Source organism: Neoarius graeffei, chromosome 22 (assembly GCF_027579695.1).
Source record: "Neoarius graeffei isolate fNeoGra1 chromosome 22, fNeoGra1.pri, whole genome shotgun sequence".
NCBI classification, from domain to species: Eukaryota; Metazoa; Chordata; class Actinopteri; order Siluriformes; family Ariidae; genus Neoarius; species Neoarius graeffei.
The window spans coordinates 50,805,341-50,823,996 of NC_083590.1; the positions used below are offsets into that span (position 1 = coordinate 50,805,341).

The following is an 18,656-nucleotide window of genomic DNA, read 5'->3' on the forward strand; positions in this document are numbered from 1 at the left end:
TGCTCCATCGGCCACCCCGAGGCTTCTGTGACTTGTTCGAACAGCGTGATGAAAGCCTTGGGGTCATCCTGCGGACCCATCTTGGTGACGGTGAGGGGAGATGGGCCCGCGGCCGGAGCGCTGGTGGACCCCACCGACACGAGGAGGTGCCGGAACGCCTCGCGGTCTTCCTGCTGGGCCAGCACCAGGGCTTCAAAGCGCCGCTCTTGTTCCTTCCGGAGGGTGACGAGCGCCTGGTGCTGGCCTTGCTGGGCCGCGGCGAGGGCATGGACCAGGTCGGCGAACGGGGAGGACTCCATGGGGCTGATCGGCTGGTGCTCCACTCTGAATCCCGGGTTTCAGCACCACTGTAACGGTTCACTAGGCGTGGGTGGAGCACAGAGGACGGCAGGACAGAGATCAGGTTTGCAAAAGGCTTTATTGCCACACTTTTCAGTGAACAATGTTATATTGACTAGACACACACACACACACACACACACACACACACAGCCAGCGTCTAGTCCAGAGATGAGCTCCCCTGCTCTCCGCTCTCCTTCCCTAAATAGGGCGCGGTCACTGGGAAGACACACACAAACACAGGTTAATTGCCGTCAGGTGTAGTGATTCTGCCACTTACCTTCCCTGACTCCGCCCTCCTGTCACAGACTGGCGCTTGACCACGCCCCCGCTGCCACACATTCCTATCCCTGAACTTTAGCAACTTGTCTCCTCAGTCCCCAGACGTTTACAGACTGTTGTAAAGAGAAAAGGGGATGTCTCACAGTGGTAAACATGGCCTTGTCCCAACTTTTTTGAGATGTGTTGTTGTCATGAAATTTAAAATCACCTAATTTTTCTCTTTAAATGATACATTTTCTCAGTTTAAACATTTGATATGTCATCTATGTTCTATTCTGAATAAAATATGGAATTTTGAAACTTCCACATCATTGCATTCCGTTTTTATTTACAATTTGTACTTTGTCCCAACGTTTTTGGAATCGGGGTTGTATATTTCTGCATAAATATGACCTAAAACATCATCAGATTTTTATACAAGTCCTAAAAGTAGATAAACAGAACCCAGTAAAACAAATGAGACAAAAACAATATTATACTTGGTCATTTATTTATTGAGGAAAATGATCCAATATAACATATCTGTGAGTGGCAAAAGTATGTGAACCTCTAAGATTAACAGTTAATTAACTGAAATTGAAATTAGAGTCAGGTGTTTTAAATCAATGGGATGACAATCAGGTGAGAGTGGGCACCCTGTTTTATTTAAAGAACAGGGATCTATCAAACCGGGCAGCACAGTGGTGTAGTGGTTAGCGCTGTCGCCTCACAGCAAGAAGGTCCGGGTTCGAGCCCAGTGGCCGGCGAGGGCCTTTCTGTGTGGAGTTTGCATGTTCTCTCTGTGTCTGCGTGGGTTTCCTCCGGGTGCTCCGGTTTCCCCCACAGTCCAAAGACATGCAGGTTAGGTTAATTGGTGGCTCTAAATTGACCGTAGGTGTGAATGTGAGTGTGAATGGTTGTTTATCTCTGTGTCAGCCCTGCGATAACCTTGTGACTTGTCCAGGGTGTACCCTGCCTCTTGCCCATGTGACCCCGTACAGGATGAGTGGCTACAGATAATGGATGGATGGGTGGATTATTTTCCTAAATAAATAAATGACCAAGTATAATATTTTTGTGTCATTTGTTTTAACTCAGTTCTCTTTATCTACTTTTAGGACTTGTGTGAAAATCTGATGATGTTTTAGGTCATATTTATACAGAAATATAGAAATTTCTAAAGGGTTCACAAACTTTCAAGCACCACTGTACACATCACATCACATCATCTCTAGCCGCTTTATCCTTCTACAGGGTCGCAGGCAAGCTGGAGCCTATCCCAACTGACTACGGGCGAAAGGCGGGGTACACCCTGGACAAGTCGCCAGGTCATCACAGGGCTGACACACAGACAACCATTCACACTCACACCTACGGTCAATTTAGAGTCACCAGTTAACCTAACCTGCATGTCTTTGGACTGTGGGGGAAACCGGAGCACCCGGAGGAAATCCACGCGGACACGGGGAGAACATGCAAACTCCACACAGAAAGGCCCTCGCCGGCCCCGGGGCTCGAACCCAGGACCTTCTTGCTGTGAGGCGACAGCGCTAACCACTACACCACCGTGCCGCCCAGCACCACTGTAGTGTATCATAAATTTAGACTTTGTGTCCTACTTATTTAATTTCCAACCTTTCCATATCATGATACGGTGTGTTGAGAGCTTTTAGTCCCATTTTTGTTACTCATCTTGACAGGTCACATTCAAAACATTGGTGCGTGGTTTCTTGCAGATGAATTCAACGTCACTCACCTTTCAACCAATCAGGGCGCAGCAATGCATCATGTGTTTCCATAATGGCAGCGCTGGCGGAGTAGACTTGAAGTTTTCTTCTTCGTTGAAAAAAAAATCAACCGTTTGGATCAATATTATCAATTTGAATTGAATTTAAAAGAATTCTAATGAATTCCATTAATTATTGGGCCAAGTAAACTTTATTGATTCATGATCAAAATACGGTTGATAGATTGACCGTGGAGCTAGCAGTTTATGAAATACATGACTTCTAAAATGGGAACCCCCAGCTTTGGGGATTTTTCTGTCTCATAACTTGGGGAGAGAGAAGACCGAGAAGGATTGTGTATTGTGACATGTAACGACTGTGTCCCCACCCCCCTTCACACACACTAGTCTGGTTCTGGTCTTGACCCGGTCTCGCCTTGCCTTGATCTTGGTCTCAACCCCTCAAAGTCTTGGTCTTGTCTCAGTCTCGATACACTCTGGACTTGGTCATAACTTGGTCTCTCTCGGTTTAGTTGGTCTTGACTATAACACTTCTGAAGATTGTTACAAGAGGAAAGATTTGGCAAATCTGTATTATTGCCCATGGCTTAATATAAGCTCAAGTAAATGTGATAGTCAGGTATCTACATAGTTTTGTATTTCACTCCCTGTATGCGAACTTCAAATGACCCTCGTCTCTGGCTCAAACACAGCAGAGGTTGGAATCGGAACTAATGTATAGGTTTGCGTTGGTTCCGCCCGAGCAACGTTTCCTGGTGCACCAGCGCAAAATGGCGAATCACCTTCGCTTCGTTGCCCGGACAGTAATGGTTCAGGATGGAAACGTTGACGCTGCATATAAAGCTCTGAATAGGTATTTTATATTTATGTTCACGTTGTACTTAAGTAGCCATAGTGTCTGTAATGCCTGTGCTGTTTTATTTCTGATTAGCATGTCCTGTGTTTGTAAAGTACTCGGTTATGTTGGCTCTATTAGAGATCCGTTTACCTGATATCACTCAAGCATAAGAGTGACAGATCAATGTCAGATGTGATTAATAGTATACAGGACAGATGTGGTGAAACTTCTCCGTCCGAAGCTGTCTCGATTGTACTCCGGTATCTTGTAAATTACACTCAACGACCACTTTAATAGGAACCTGTTCTTGATTCTAAGATTCCTGTTCTTGGTTGCAGGAGTGGAACCCAAAATGTGGTCTTCTGCTGTTGCATGCTGAGATGCTTTTCTGCTCATCACGGTTGTAAACATTTGCTATAAGTTAATATATCCTTCCTGGCAGCTCGAACCAATGTGGGGGTGAGTTTCCTAAAAGCATCATAGCACAAAGATAGAGCGGGCATCACAATGAACATTCTAGTTAAGATGCTCTTGGCGTTAAGAGGCTTTTGGGAAACCCACCCCTGGCCATTTTCCTCTGACCTCTCATCAACAAGGCGTTTCCACCCACAGAACTGTCGCTCACTCAGCTTTTTGTTTGTTTGTTTGTCACACCATTCTGTGTAAACTCTACAGACTGTTGTGTGTGTGAAAACCCCAGGAGATCAGCAGTTTCTGAAATGTTCAAACCAATACCCATGCCATAGTTAAGGTCACATTTTATCATAATTTTTCCCGTTCTGATGTTTGAAGTGAACATTACCTGAAGCTCTTGATTTGTATCTGCATGATTTTATGCATTGTGCTGCTGTCAAGGGATTAGCTGATTAGATAATTGCATAAAACTGCAGGTGGATGGGTGTTCCAAATAAAGTGGCTGGTGAGTATATATTGCAAGATTTATCTACGATTTTCTTGAAAAACATCGAACGACCTTTTACTTCTTGTCTGTATTGGGTCCGTCTCAGAAACTGGTTTCTCATTTGGGACGTTATGGTCAAAAAATAAATTTTCTAATTTTACTATTTTTTTATTTTTATTTTTTGCATTTACTTAACACTCAATGTTTCTTTTGTCATGTTTACTAAGAATAAAGATAGCATCTTGCTTTATCTGGCCTCCACTGTGGAAAATTTTTTTGATTACAATTCAAATGCTTTTGTAAAATTGATTTACATATAAAATAACTACATTATGAAGATCATCTTCACGGATGAGTGAAAATATTGAATAAATTTCCTCTTTTTGATTGCTTGGGGGCGGCACGGTGGTGTAGTGGTTAGCGCTGTCGCCTCACAGCAAGAAGGTCCTGGGTTTGAGCCCCGGGGCCGGCGAGGGCCTTTCTGTGCGGAGTTTGCATGTTTTCCCCGTGTTCGCGTGGGTTTCCTCCGGGTGCTCCGGTTTCCTCCACAGTCCAAAGACATGCAGGTTAGGTTAACTGGTGACTCTAAATTGACCGTAGGTGTGAATGTGAGTGTGAATGGTTGTCTGTGTCTATGTGTCAGCCCTGTGATGACCTGGCGACTTGTCCAGGGTGTACCCCGCCTTTCGCCCGTAGTCAGCTGGGATAGGCTCCAGCTTGCCTGCGACCCTGTAGAAGGATAAAGTGGCTAGAGATAATGAGATGAGATGATTGCTTGGGTTAAAAATGCCAAGTTATGATGACTGAATTGATTATTCACTTAAATATGAATAATATGATATTTTGGGTATTTCATATGGCGAAATAGGACACAATGGAAAAATCAAGAACATACCGGAAAGATGAGAATAACGGCGGTGGTAAAAGAACAGCGACTGTACCGGCTGAAGGTCGCGTGGGTCTCTGTTGCGGCGCGCGAGCAACGGGACATCACTAACGGATGGAGCACGAGACGGGGGCGGGGCAAAATGACTGGCCGTTGATTCTATCAAAAGTTCGATCTAAATTGATCATGGTTGCAAAATATTGGCCAAAAATACGCAAACGCTACAAAGTATGAAAGTAAGATGAAAAAGAAACATTCTATTGCCTTGTACTGCTCTTGCAAAATAAAACTGTCAAAACTCACCTTTGCAGAGATAACGGCCGAACAGATCACTGGTGTAACAGAGACCGCAAATGGAAGCACGATCAACTTCTAACTGTTGGAGTGGAAAATTCCATTCTACACATGCAAATTGTTAGTGTGTCCTTCCCCGCACACAAAACACGCTATGGTAAAAAATAGACCACAACTCATTTTATAGCTCAGAAATTCATACAAGACCAGCTACCATCGTAACATTCTGTAAGAAACATATTCTATACCTAACTTTCAGCTTTCGTTTTAAAAAACAAAATCACAGATTTTTAACTAAATATTTATATGGCGTAGTGATTTTAAGTTACTACTTTTGGTGAGGTAGTGACCTTGACCCTGAGGCTTTCCGTTTAGATCAAAACACACGATCGTATTGGTTTTGGGTCTGCGGAAAATGGAATTACAACGGTGATTAAATATTTTGCGTGATGTTTTATTACGGTTATGATTATCCTGTGAGCGCACCAATCCTTAGGTGTATAAAGTTACAACTTAAAATACAATTAGTGATAACTGTAGACTTTTCAGTGGACTACAACCTTTTTAAGGGAATGCGATGTAGTCAACCATTTATCATGTCCCAGATCAAGCTGTCATTTTCCCACAAACTTGCAGAATTTTTGCCAAATTCTGAGCAGAGTATTCACATAAAAGATTGTTTTATCTGTATTATTTCTTTCATCATTTTATTTCAAATTAAAACCAACATCACCATTCAAAACCATATAGTTTATTGACTGAGTATATTTAGTGGGGTACCCCCACAGTACCCAGTTTCTGAGACCGACCCTGTTCTGTTTCTGGGTTGCGCTACAAAAAAGTAACTATCATTTGAGGTTTCAGAAGAAATAAACCTACGCTTTATGGCCAAGAATATCTGGACACCTGATCATCAAACCCATCTGTGGTTCTTCTTCAGAGTGTTACCACAAAATTTTATAGACCAATATTTTGTAATATTACAATTTCCCTTCACTGGAACTAAGAAACCCAGACCTGTTCCAGCATAACGATGCTCCTCAGGCTCAGTGAATAATAATCTCGACTTCCTCTTGGTTATTATTCATCAATATTCACTTCATCTTCAGCAAATAATTAATTATTAGACGAGCAGCACTAGACTAAGTATACAAACTACAAACGCTCTTTAGAAGCACCATCAATGTCTCCTGCTTCCTTCCATGCTTTATTTTTCTTTGGGATTTCTCTATACACATTTAATGCAAGGTTGTATGTGTATGACAGTGTAAAGTAAAAACACAGTTGAGTTTTTCTTCCCTTTTTTTTTTTTTTTTAGCTAAGCAACAAGAACTAATTGCAGGTAGAAAATAACATTTTGAGAAAGGGATGATGTGTTTTCCCACACGTGCCGCAAGAATAATTTGAACCGGTCACTTGGTTTTGTTGTTTTACTGCATCATCGCTAATTTGTATAAAAGTTGAGAATCTCACATCGCTTGTCATGCTGTCAATTTGTTGCTTGCTGCTGTTGCTGAAGTCACACCTCCATTTCATGTGTGTCCATTGAAAAGGAACGGTTTGTTGCTCTAGTGTGAAAACGGGGTAATCCTGTTTCAGTTGTAAATTGCTTAGGTGTTGGATTGCTAGCATGTCTTGTTTCATTTAGGCCTGCACACAGTATTTTCTTTAGTCATTATCTCAATATTGGCCTTTGTTTGTCATAGCATAAGTATCACTCAAGTGTTTCATGAGGACAATTCCATGTAAATGTCAACCTCACCATGCAAGAATAAAGCAACATGTAATACATCAAAACCACTCCCAGAGATCTCACCTAGGCCTGTATTTTACAGATGTGAATAAGTTGAACCAATTTGTCACAAGAATTGTTCACTTCGCCTTAATATGTCAGTCTTTCTTTCTTATAATGTAAAACCCAAGCTTAAATCAACTTTGATCATGTACAATTCTATATTATTGCCACAAGCCACAGAAATGTATGCTAAAATCCACAAAACAGCAAAAACAATAGCCATCCTAAATATTATTTAAGAACTTTGATAGTTTTAGCTGATATTTAGAGAGTTTTTCAAAGGGTTATGGTGGTTAAATTGCTGATTTTCTAAACATATGCCATGTCTATTTCAGACGCGTCACATCCATAACGGAATTTCGTCACATCCATAACGCTGACTTTTCCTTCCAAAACTCTGCATGAAATAAAAAATATTTTAAACAAAGATTTTTTAATATTCACCTTGGACCCCTCTATCAAATGGATATCTCCATTTCGACATTAGGTTTACAATTTCACAGAGTTTGATAAAAATGTACAGTCACCCAAGAAAAGTGATTACGAGAGTCTCATGCTGTGTTTGCTGTGTCTCACTTCAGAGTGTTATCGCTGGATGGAATCATTGAAACCGTAAAGCGCAGGCGTTACTATGAGAAGCCATGCAGGCGGAGACAGAGGGAGAACTACGAGAACTGCAAGAGGATCTACAACATGGAGATGGCACGCAAACTCTCGTTTGTCTCCAGAACGAACCGACAAGACCCATGGCTGGGGTGTTGATCAGCACTGAAGATGAGCGAGAGAGAGAGGGGACACGAGTTTAATTCGAAAATGTAAAAAAAAAAAAAAATTTCACTATGTGGACTTGACTCACAATCTGAAATGAACCATACAGCCTCCAAGCCTTTTCATAACTATTAAATGTCTCTGAAATGAAGTCATTTGTGTGAAGCTGCATGACTCATGTTGCATCAAGTTTACAGAATTAAGTTGGAATTAGTCATTTTTTTTACTTCTATATGTTCAAATTACAAAGTGGGGCTGGGGGAGGGAATCATGAACGCCTCTTAGTTTATCTTTTGTTCACCACACGTGAGCCAGGTAACTGTGATGAGTGAGGTATATTTCCCTCCTCAGATCAGTGACTTGTAGAGATGGTTAAAGTGTCAATACAAGTGAATACAGATGTCATAAATTACATGTAAGGACCTCTAATCGGACATGGCATATGCCTGTATATGTAATATTTCAAAGTGTTATGTAAAGCTTTAGTTATAGGGCTTTGTTGTTTAAGGCAGAGATATTTATAATTATATGGGCAAAGCCAGGCCTTCAGTAAATTTGCTTGGTTTTTGGTAGCTAATTCATTAGCAAAAAGCAAATTCAGTCAGGGAATGTGTCCTATGGTGTGTACCTCCAAGTACAAAGTTAGCAACTTTCGATTTCCCCTTAATTTCTGGGTTGTTCTTTTTTTTTCCAAATGTATTTATTGGATTTTTACGGCCAATTTAGAGTCACCAATTAACCTAACCTGCATGTCTTTGGACTGTGGGGGAAACCGGAGCACCCGGAGGAAACCCACGCAGACACGGGGAGAACATGCAAACTCCGCACAGAAAGGCCCTCGCCGGCCACGGGGCTCGAACCCGGACCTTCTTGCTGTGAGGCGACAGCGCTAACTACTACACCACCATGCCGCCCACACTATCTATATATATATATATATATATATATATATATATACAAAAATACAATGAGGTGGCACGGTGGTGTAGTGGTTAGCGCTGTCGCCTCACAGCAAGAAGGTCCTGGGTTCGAGCCCCGGGGCCGGCGAGGGCCTTTCTGTGCGGAGTTTGCATGTTCTCCCCGTGTCCGCGTGGGTTTCCTCCGGGTGCTCCGGTTTCCCCCACAGTCCAAAGACATGCAGGTTAGGTTAACTGGTGACTCTAAATTGAGCGTAGGTGTGAGTGTGAATGGTTGTCTGTGTCTATGTGTCAGCCCTGTGATGACCTGGCGACTTGTCCAGGGTGTACCCCGCCTTTCACCCGTAGTCAGCTGGGATAGGCTCCAGCTTGCCTGCGACCCTGTAGAAGGATAAAGCGGCTAGAGATAATGAATGAATGAATGAAAAATACAATGATTTGTTTATGTACACAATTCACAGCTATGCAACAGCTGTACAGATGTATTTGGTGATACAATAAGTGAGCTAAATTTTAACAGTGCAAACAATGCCACAAAAAGAAAAGATTCATGCCGTTGTCATGATTCGTTGTCATGCCGACCGAGGCTGTTGTGTTTCCCGCTTGTGGTCTCGTCACTCGTCACTTCCGGAAGGGGCAGTGCTGAAGTAAGTAGCTCGAATATGTAGCTCAATAGGGTATACATGCACTAAGTAGCTCGGCAGAAATCACATAATCTAGGTTGTGTAGCTCGATTCCGAGAAATCAAGTTCGGTTCAATTTCAGCCGAATTAAGGTGTATACATGGCATTTTGAACTTCGATTTCAGTCGAGCAATGGCAGAAATTCGATTCTCTCTATGTGCATGTAAACGCACTGAGTGTCTCAACAACCTCTCTCCAAAATTCTTGTATTTTTTAACAAGTCCATAAACAGTGGAAAAGTGTCCCTTTGTGTGTTTCATATTTAGTACAAACATCAGGAATATTACCATTGAAATGATTCAAAACCTCTGGAGTGATATACAGCCTCATAGACCATTTATATTGTAACAGTCTGAAACCTGAATTAGATGTTTGTGATTGGGCACAAATAGTTTGCCATTCAGACCCAGTTATCTCCTCCCTTAAGTCTGCACACCAAGCAAGCCTCTTGTCCTCAGATGTCTCTGTTGACCCAGATGACAGAATCCTACAAAATAAAGAAATAAGTCTTCTCTGGTATGGGCTTACCACAATTTTTTCTACTGCTGAGAGGTCGGGTATTGAGAGCTTTTTTTGGGTCTTATATACAAAGTCTCTGACTTGTAAGTATTTGAAGAAATGTTTAGCAGGTATGTCAGATTGTTTCGTGATATCCTGAAATGACATGAGAACATCCTCCTGAAAGAGATCAGCTAATTGGCCAATGCCTTTGTCTGCCCATAGTTTGAAACCCTTGTCTTTTGCCCCTGGATGAAAGTTGTTGTTGTTTCCCCAAATGGGTGTGAACTGTGATAAATTCTGGGAAACCTTTAGGCAGCTATGAACTTCATGCCAAACACAAATGGAGTTGGAGACAAACGGGTTACTTGTGGATTTCTTTAGTTTATCAGGTTTGTCTGAGTACAGATACATATGAAGAGGTATGTTAGCTGTTGTTTCTCTTTCCATGGTCACCCATGAGAGGTATGTACTGGGCCTAAACCAGAAGGAGGTAGTCCAAAGCTGGCAAGCCCAGTAGTACCATTTGAGATTGGGGAGTTTCAACCCTCCTCTGTCATATGGCAGATATAGTAGGGAAAGGCGTAATCTCGCTCGTCTGTTACTCCATATGAAATTTCTAAAGATTTTAGTCATGTTTTGGAAGACGTTTGCTGGTGGTGGAAGTGGTATACATTGAAATAGGTACAGGAATTTGGGTAGGGCATTCATTTTAAGTATATTAATCCTGTCAGTCATTGAAATTGGCATTGTTGTCCATCTGTTAATAAGGTTAGTCCTGATATCACTGGGCTATAGTTAGTGGAAACAAGCTCCTCTGTTGAATGGGTAATTTTGATCCCCAAATGAGTAAAACTTGATGGGTCTTTAAATGGGGTTTGTAATGGGGGACAGCTTCTCTCTGATTGTTTAAGAAAGAGGATATTTGACTTAGATTCATTCATTTTACTGTATATCCTGAAATTGACCAAAAAGTACTTATTAACCTAAGGAGATTTGGAATAGAGCCCTTTAGCTGAGTCAGGAATAAAACAATGTCATCTGCGAATAGTCCTATTTTATTCTCCACATTCCCTATCCTGATGCCAGTTATACTACAGTTTTGTCTAATTCCAATAGTGAGTGGCTTGATTGCTAATGCAAACAGAAGGGGTGAAAGGGGGCACCCCTGTCTGGTGCCACGTTGAAGTTTGAAGGGCTGGGAGGTTACAAAGTTTGTCATGACTGACGCGCTTGGGGAATGGTATAACATTTTCACACACAGATATAGTCACCAAACCCAAATCGCTGAGGCACTTCAAAAAGATAATTATGTTCCACCCTATCAAACGCTTTTTCAGCGTCCAGGGAGATTATACTGTAGCTGTGTCTGGGCTTTCCTTCCTCACATCTATAATATTTAGTAGTCTTCGAATATTGTGGAAACCTTGACGACCTATTATGAAACCGTTTTGATCAGGGGCTATCAGAGAAGGAAGATGGTCTTCAAGACGTCTAGCAAACACCTTTGCTATAATCTTAGCATCTGAGTTTATAAGCGAAATGGGACGATATGACCCACACTTTATGTGGGGTTTATCTGGTTTTAAGATCAGTGTTATTAATGCATTGTATAAGGAGAGTGGTAAATATGCGATGCGGCACCATCAGAGTTGGGCCTGGTTAGTACTTGAGTGGGAGACTGCCCAGGAATACCAGGTACTGTATGGTGTGGGAAGGACTTTGACTTTTTCTGGTAAATATTCAGCTTCAATTGATTCCACTAACATATCAAAGAGTGGTGGCACAAGCATCGCCTTAAAACGCTTGTCGATGTCTATGGGTAGTCCATCCAGACCTGATGCTTTCCCTCCATTCATGTGGGATAGCGCTTCAAGCAGTTCCTCCTTTGTGATGGGAGACTCTAGCTCCTCTTTTACCTTTTTCTCTAAAGCTGGGATGGAGAGCTGGTCTAAAAAGGAGTGTAGGTCATTAGTATCCAGAGACTCTGACGTATAAAGGTTCATATAATATTTTTGAAAAGCTCTGTTAATTTCTGTTGGATTCGTTGTTGTCCCGCTTTCAGTTTCAATCTCAGTGATAGCCCTTTCATTTTGCAGTGTTTTAATCTGCCATGCTAGTAATTTACCCGCTGACTCTCCCTGATCATAATATGACTGCTTTAGCCGTGTGATACTGTTTAAAGCCTTACTTGCTGTAACATCATTATATTTAGCCCTTAATTCTGCGAGCCTCTGTACATTCTCCGGTGTATTATTCACTGAGAGCTCCCTTTCTAGATCTTTAATATCTCGTTCAAGTTCAGTCATATGGAGATGCATCTTATTTGAGTTGCTACTAGTATATGAAATCATTTGACCTCTAATATAGGCTTTGAAGGCTTCTCATCTAACAGATGCTGAGGTTTCATCTGTATTTATTGCAAAGAACATCTCAATATTTCCTTCCACAAAGTTTAGAAAATTCTGATCATGGAGCCATCTTGGGCTAAGCCTCCACACTGGCATATGCCCCTGGCATATGACGTAAGGCGGTAATGCAAAAAATAATAGGGCATGATCTGAAATAACTATGCCTTTGTGTCCACAGTCCCGTATATTAGCCGCAAGAGTCCCAGAAATTAGAAAATAATCTATGCGAGATTGTGTTTGGTGTATGTTTGAGTGGCAAGAATATTCTAGTGCGGTGGGATTTCTAATCCTCCAGATGTCACAAAGATGCAGCTCTGACATGAAGTGACCTATCACCTTTCGGGTATTAGTGTGTGAGGAGTCATTTCTCGATGAGCGGTCTAGGAACAATTAAAATCTCCACCCATAATTATTTCACCTCGAAAGGAGGAAACCATCATGAAGAGATTACTAAAGAGTGTGGCATTGTCATTATTCGGTCCATAAACATTTACAAAAATCATTTCTTGATTCAAAAGAGTTCCACTAACCATCACAAATCTACCTGTAGGATCTTGGAGAAGTTTGTGAATCCTAAAAGGGACTGATTTATGGATAAGGATTGCAACTCCTCTTGCCTGTGAGGAGAAGCAAGATGCTAGAATTTGTCCAGGCCATCTCTTCCTAATGTGCACAATCTCATCCAACAGTAAATGTGTTTCTTGGAGAAATACAACTTTAGCTTGGAGGTGTTTAAGTCTGGACAGTACTTGCTTAATTTTAACTAATTTTCTCATAACCCTGACATTCCATGAAACGATATTGAGAAAAGGGGCCTTACTCATAACCCAGCCTAAGTAATATTACAGTTACATCAACTCCTCTTCCACCAAAGGGAACCAGTGTGCCATCAAAACATGAAAAATAAAGAAAAGAAAAAATAGTAACAAACGCCCCCTCTCTAGAACGGAGACGGAGCTCTCCTAATACCCTGTGCCCCCTAATTGCACAGACCCCCCTCACACTCTTACAATAGACTGAAAATCCAGACAACTTGCATTGATCCTTAACTAAGGAGCAGATACAGAACATTGAACAAAATTGGGTGGAACCCATGTCCGGCAGACATTATTAAGTATTTAAAAGTAAACCCTATTACGTGTGGCTAAATGACCCATAATAACATCAGGCTATACATAAAACCATCAAACAGAATTGTATTACTGTCATTATTATTGAAACCATCAAACAGTGGGTCAGCTATATTATGGGTATGTGATATATGTCTCTGGAATATGATACTCTTGTCCCATACATCTTAGTCTAAGTCTTTCGTGTATTTTAGCTCAAAGTGGGCTAGCGATATCTCACATCAATCACTCACGTCATTGTTCTGTTGAGACTGAGACCGTTCTGTCTCGATCTCTTGGATGAAGGCCTCTACCTCTGCTGGAGTCAGCAAAGTATGCAATTTACCCTTGTGATAGATTCTCATCTTTGCTGGAAACTGTAATCCAAACTCGATATCCAGCTTATGTAGTCGGGATTTCACGCCATCAAACTTTCTCCTCTGCTGCTGAATCTCCGCCGACAGGTCTGGGGAAAACATCACACAATTCTCCTCGAACCGTAGACATTTCTTCTTGCGAGCAGCCTTCATCACTCGGTCTGTGTCGATCAGCCAGCAGAATTTCATGAGGATTTCCCAAGGAACAGGTTTTAGGTTCGGCTTATTGTTAGCATTAGAATTGGCTGTTTTTGAAAGTCTGAAGGCTAGGTCGACGGATGTTGGATTCGGGAAATTTTCTGGACCAAGGAGGTTGGGTAACCATTCATTGAGGAAGGATACCAAGCCACCTTTCTCTGTGTTTTCTGGCAAGCCCACCAGTCTCAAGTTTAGTCGGTGCTGGCGGTTTTCCATGGACTCCAGTGATCTGGTGAGTGCTAGCACCTTTCTTTGAGTGGTTGCAGAGACGTTATCTAGGTTGTTCAATTGGTCCTCAGCTGAACTTATACGGGATTCTGCGCCACTTAGTCTTTCGGAGAAGGAGTCTAAGGCTTCTCTGATCCCGTGATTTGAGGTGATAACTTCTTGGAGCTGGGCAGAGAAGTCTTTCCGAAGTGCATGTATAGCAGCTAAAATTCCTTCATCCCTAGCTTGGGTTGCGGGAGCTTCAGCTAGCCCATGAGCTGTTAACTCCAAATCGTCGTCTCTCTTCTTATCTTTTACTCTTGAACTAGGTTTACTCATCTTCATTTTGGATCCTACGTCTATCTTGCACTTATATCACTCGACTAAGACTTTTCACAAAAGCAAACGAACGGGTTTACATATATAAAATAAATATTTTACCGGAGCACATGGGTTCTGCGACTACTCTCGTCCACGTCATAACCAGAACTTCTGGGTTGTTCTGTCTATTCACAATAGTTTGTGATGCAGATAGATTTGTGAAATGTAAAAAATCAAATTAAAATTAGTTGTTTGCCATACATTTAAGTATTTCTTGCAGATTAGTTATTTTGCTACAAAGCCCTTGTTAAGGGCGGCATGGTGGTGTAGTGGTTAGCGCTGTCGCCTCACAGCAAGAAGGTCCCCGTGGCTGGCGAGGGCCTTTCTGTGTGGAGTTTGCATGTTCTCCCCGTGTCCGGGTGGGTTTCCTCCGGGTGCTCCGGTTTCCCCCACAGTCCAAAGACATGCAGGTTAGGTTAACTGGTGACTCTAAATTGACCGTAGGTGTGAATGTGAGTGTGAATGGTTGTCTGTGTCTATGTGTCAGCCCTGTGATGACCTGGCGACTTGTCCAGGGTGTACCCTGCCTTTCGCCCGTAATCAGCTGGGATAGGCTCCAGCTTGCCTGCGACCCTGTAGAAGGATAAAGTGGCTTGAGATAATGAGATGAGATGAGATTTACAATCCAAGGCAAAAACAAAAGTATAATCCAAACGCTCAGAAGATAACCGGGAAAAAAACAAAAGTTCAAAGTCGAAACAAAGAGCCAAAAACCAGAAAAGAAGAGGCAAAAATACAAATGCTCAGAAGATCCAAAAATGGTAAACACAAAGTCCAAAATAGTCCAAAAGAAAGCAAAGTACAAAAACCACAAAGACGAGGAACACGGAACAGAGGTTACTGGAGCTAAACATAACAGCACAAAGACTCCGTGACAAGAAGCTAAACTGAGGAAGTATATATACACAAGCTAAATAGGACACAGGTGACAATAATGAGGACTAGGCGGGCCACAAGGCACAAGGAAAAACAAAGGCACATGGCTGTCAAAACAAAAACACAAAACACAGAAACAGTGGTGGCCTCTAGAGGCCAAAACAAACATGATTAGGGATGGGAATTGATAAGATTTTTACGATTCCGATTCCATTTTCGATTCTGCTTAACGATTAGGTTCTTTATCGATTCTCTTATTGATTCTCATTTGAAAAAAGAGGAGAACAAACAGGTTGATTAGCATCAACTTTGTTTAGTTTAGGAGTAACACACATGACCTTACAAACCCAACAGTGAATTACTCACATGTTAAACATTATTCTAATAGAAAATAAAATTCTCTTTTTTAAAAGGATATGTGAGATGAGCACTCAAAATAAAACTGTCATAGACAAATACAATCAAGTAACTGTGCATTGTACAAATCTGCAAATACCAACTATGAAGAATTAACAATTCTTTTGCAGAAAAATTAGCATGTCTGCTTTTTCAGGAAGGATACATGATCTTTCTGGACTAATGGTGTCTCCAGCTGTGGAGAACACCCTTTCAGATGGAGTGGAGGATGCCTGCACACACAGATGGTCATCTTCTAAATGTAATGCATGAGAAGGAATTCATTTAATGTTAACTGTTAGTAATAGGTTTTACAAAGAAGCAAATGGCGCTAACATGATGTGTGTTACTTAATTACCTGCCGTAGTAACTGCAGAAGACATGCTAGCTTGGCTGCTGCTGCTGGGTTGAGATTCACCAGTCTGAAGCGTGTCGAAAACGTGACATTTAAAATTATCGCATGCTGTGTGCGCAAATGTTTTTGCATATTACTCGTGTTCCCTCTCAACGATGTAATATCTACTTTGCAATGGCTGCAGGTCGCCCGGTTGTCATCTTTCCTTGAAAAATGCAGCCAAACTTTTGAGCATTTAAACCGTTTGGTTGCCATGTTTACTGCATGTTGCTACGCACGTTGTGTAACTTGCGTAATATACATGATGTTAGTCGTGCCCGCTGGAATCAATAAGGGAATCGTTAGCAAATCTGGCAAACGATTCCATGGAATTGGAACACTGGGAACCGGTTCTCAACAAGAACCGGTTTTCGATTCCCATTCCTAAACATGACAAAATAAGGAAATAACAGCGGCCTCTAGAGGCCAAAACAGTCCCAGTCCTAACAGGACCCCCCCTCCCCCAAGGAGCGTCTCCTGACATTCCCAGGGCAATCCGGATGGGCCGAATGGAAGTCCCGACACAGATCCTTGTCTAAGACGTCCCGAGCGGGAACCCAGCAGCGCTCCTCAGGGCCATAGCCCTCCCAGTCCACTAGATATTGGAGCCCGCCACGGACCCGGCGGGAGTCCAGCAGATGGCGCACAGTGAACACGGTCTGACCCTGGAAGATGCGGGGGGGTGGGGGATTCCTAGGGGCAGGGGCATACGTGGACAACAGTACGGGCCGCAACAGGGAAACATGGAATGTGGGGTTGATCCTTAGAGTCCGGGGGACAGCCAATGTAGTGAGGAGCAAGCTTGCGGTTCTCCACCCGCAGCGGAAGGTCCTTGGTGGACAGCCAAACCCGCTGCCCAGGGCGGAAAACGTGGGCAGGCCTTCTATGGTGGTTGGCCTGAGTCTGGTTGGACCTGGAAGTCTGGAAGAGGGTCTTCCTGACCTTGCTCCAGGTCTTGCGACACCGTCTCACATACTGATTGACCGAGGGCACCCCAGCGTCCTCCTCCTGTTCAGGAAACAGAGGTGGCTGGAACCCAAACTGGCACTGGAACGGCGACAACCTGGTGGCAGATGACTGCAGGGTGTTGTGGGCGTACTCTGCCCATGGCAGCCAGGTGCTCCAAGATGTCGGGTTATCCATTGCCAGGCCTCGCAGGGTGGTTTCCAGGTCCTGGTTGAGCCTCTCCGTCTGGCCGTTGGACTGGGGGTGGAACCCAGAAGAGAGGCTGGCAGTGGCCCCGATGAGTTTGCAGAACCCCCGTCACACTCAGGAGGAGAACTGGGGCCCCCGGTCTGAGACGATGTCCTGCGGAAGACCAAAGACTCGGAAGACATGGGTAAATATATTTTTGGCTGTTTAAAGAGCAGAAGGAAGTTTGCACAGTGGTATGAAGCGGCAGGCTTTGGAGAATCTGTCGACAATGACCAAAATGACAGTGTTACCTTGTGAGTCTGGAAGGCCCGTGATGAAGTTGACTGCCACATGGGACCAGGGACGCCGGGGAATGGGCAGAGGATGCAGGAGGCCCTGGGGATGCTGTCGTGGGTTCTTGGTTCTGGTGCACACATCACAGGACAGGACGAATGACCTTACTTCCTTCTCCATGCTTGGCCACCAGAAGCGTCTTTTCAAGAAGTCCAGGGTCCTCCGAGCTCCCGGGTGGGCTGTGAGAGGGGACGAGTGACCCCACTGGAGAACCTTGGCCCGGGCTTGACGAGGGACGTACAAGAGGCCCGGTGGCCCCGTCCCAGGATCGGGGTCCTGGCGTTGAGCTCGTCGGATGACCTCCTCAACACCCCAGCGGACAGGGGCCACAATCCGGGAAACAGGGATAATAGGCCCAACTTCACTCTCCCTGTTGGTGGCAGAGAACAGCCTGGAAAGCGCGTCAGGTTTGATGTTCTTAGAGCCGGGGCGGTACGATAGGGTGAAGTTGAATTGGCTAAAGAACAAAGCCCACCTAGCCTGTCATGGATTCAGTCTCTTGGCTTGCTGGAGGTACTCCAGGTTCTTGTGGTCCGTCCAAACCAGGAATGGATGCCGTCCAAACCAGGAATGGATGTTGTGCTCCCTCCAACCAGTGCCTCCACTCCTCAAGGGCCAGTTTGACTGCGAGCAGTTCCCGATCCCCCACATCATACCGGGACTCCGCAGGGCTCAGGCAGTGGGAGAAGTAAGCGCAGGGGTGCAGCTTTCCCTCCGAACGTTGAGAGAGGACCACGCCGACGCCACTGTCCGAGGCATCCACCTCGACGACGAATGGTTGTGATGTGTCTGGGAGGACCAGGATGGGTGCCGTGCAGAAGTGATGCTTGAGGTCCCTGAACGCCTTCTCCGCCTGAGGAGACCAGACAAAAGATCCACTTGTCTTCTTGGT

General features: G+C 43.5%; 1 protein-coding gene across 1 annotated transcript; it reads left to right on the forward strand.

The window, feature by feature from the left end:
- Positions 1 to 3,090: 3,090 nt before the first annotated feature.
- On the forward strand, positions 3,091 to 7,980 carry mrps21 (mitochondrial ribosomal protein S21). The gene is made up of 2 exons (XM_060904095.1): positions 3,091 to 3,200; positions 7,643 to 7,980. The coding sequence occupies exons 1-2, from the start codon at positions 3,118 to 3,120 to the stop codon at positions 7,821 to 7,823; spliced, it is 264 nt and encodes an 87-aa protein (XP_060760078.1). The 5' UTR covers positions 3,091 to 3,117; the 3' UTR covers positions 7,824 to 7,980.
- The last annotated feature ends 10,676 nt before the right edge of the window (positions 7,981 to 18,656 follow it).

Coding starts and splice junctions, on each gene's coding strand:
- mrps21 (XM_060904095.1), top strand. CDS start 3,118: ATGGCGAATCACCTTCGCTTCGTTGCCCGGACAGTAATGGTTCAGGAT. Junction 3,201..7,642: donor GCATATAAAGCTCTGAATAG/GTATTTTATATT, acceptor GTCTCACTTCAG/AGTGTTATCGCTGGATGGAA.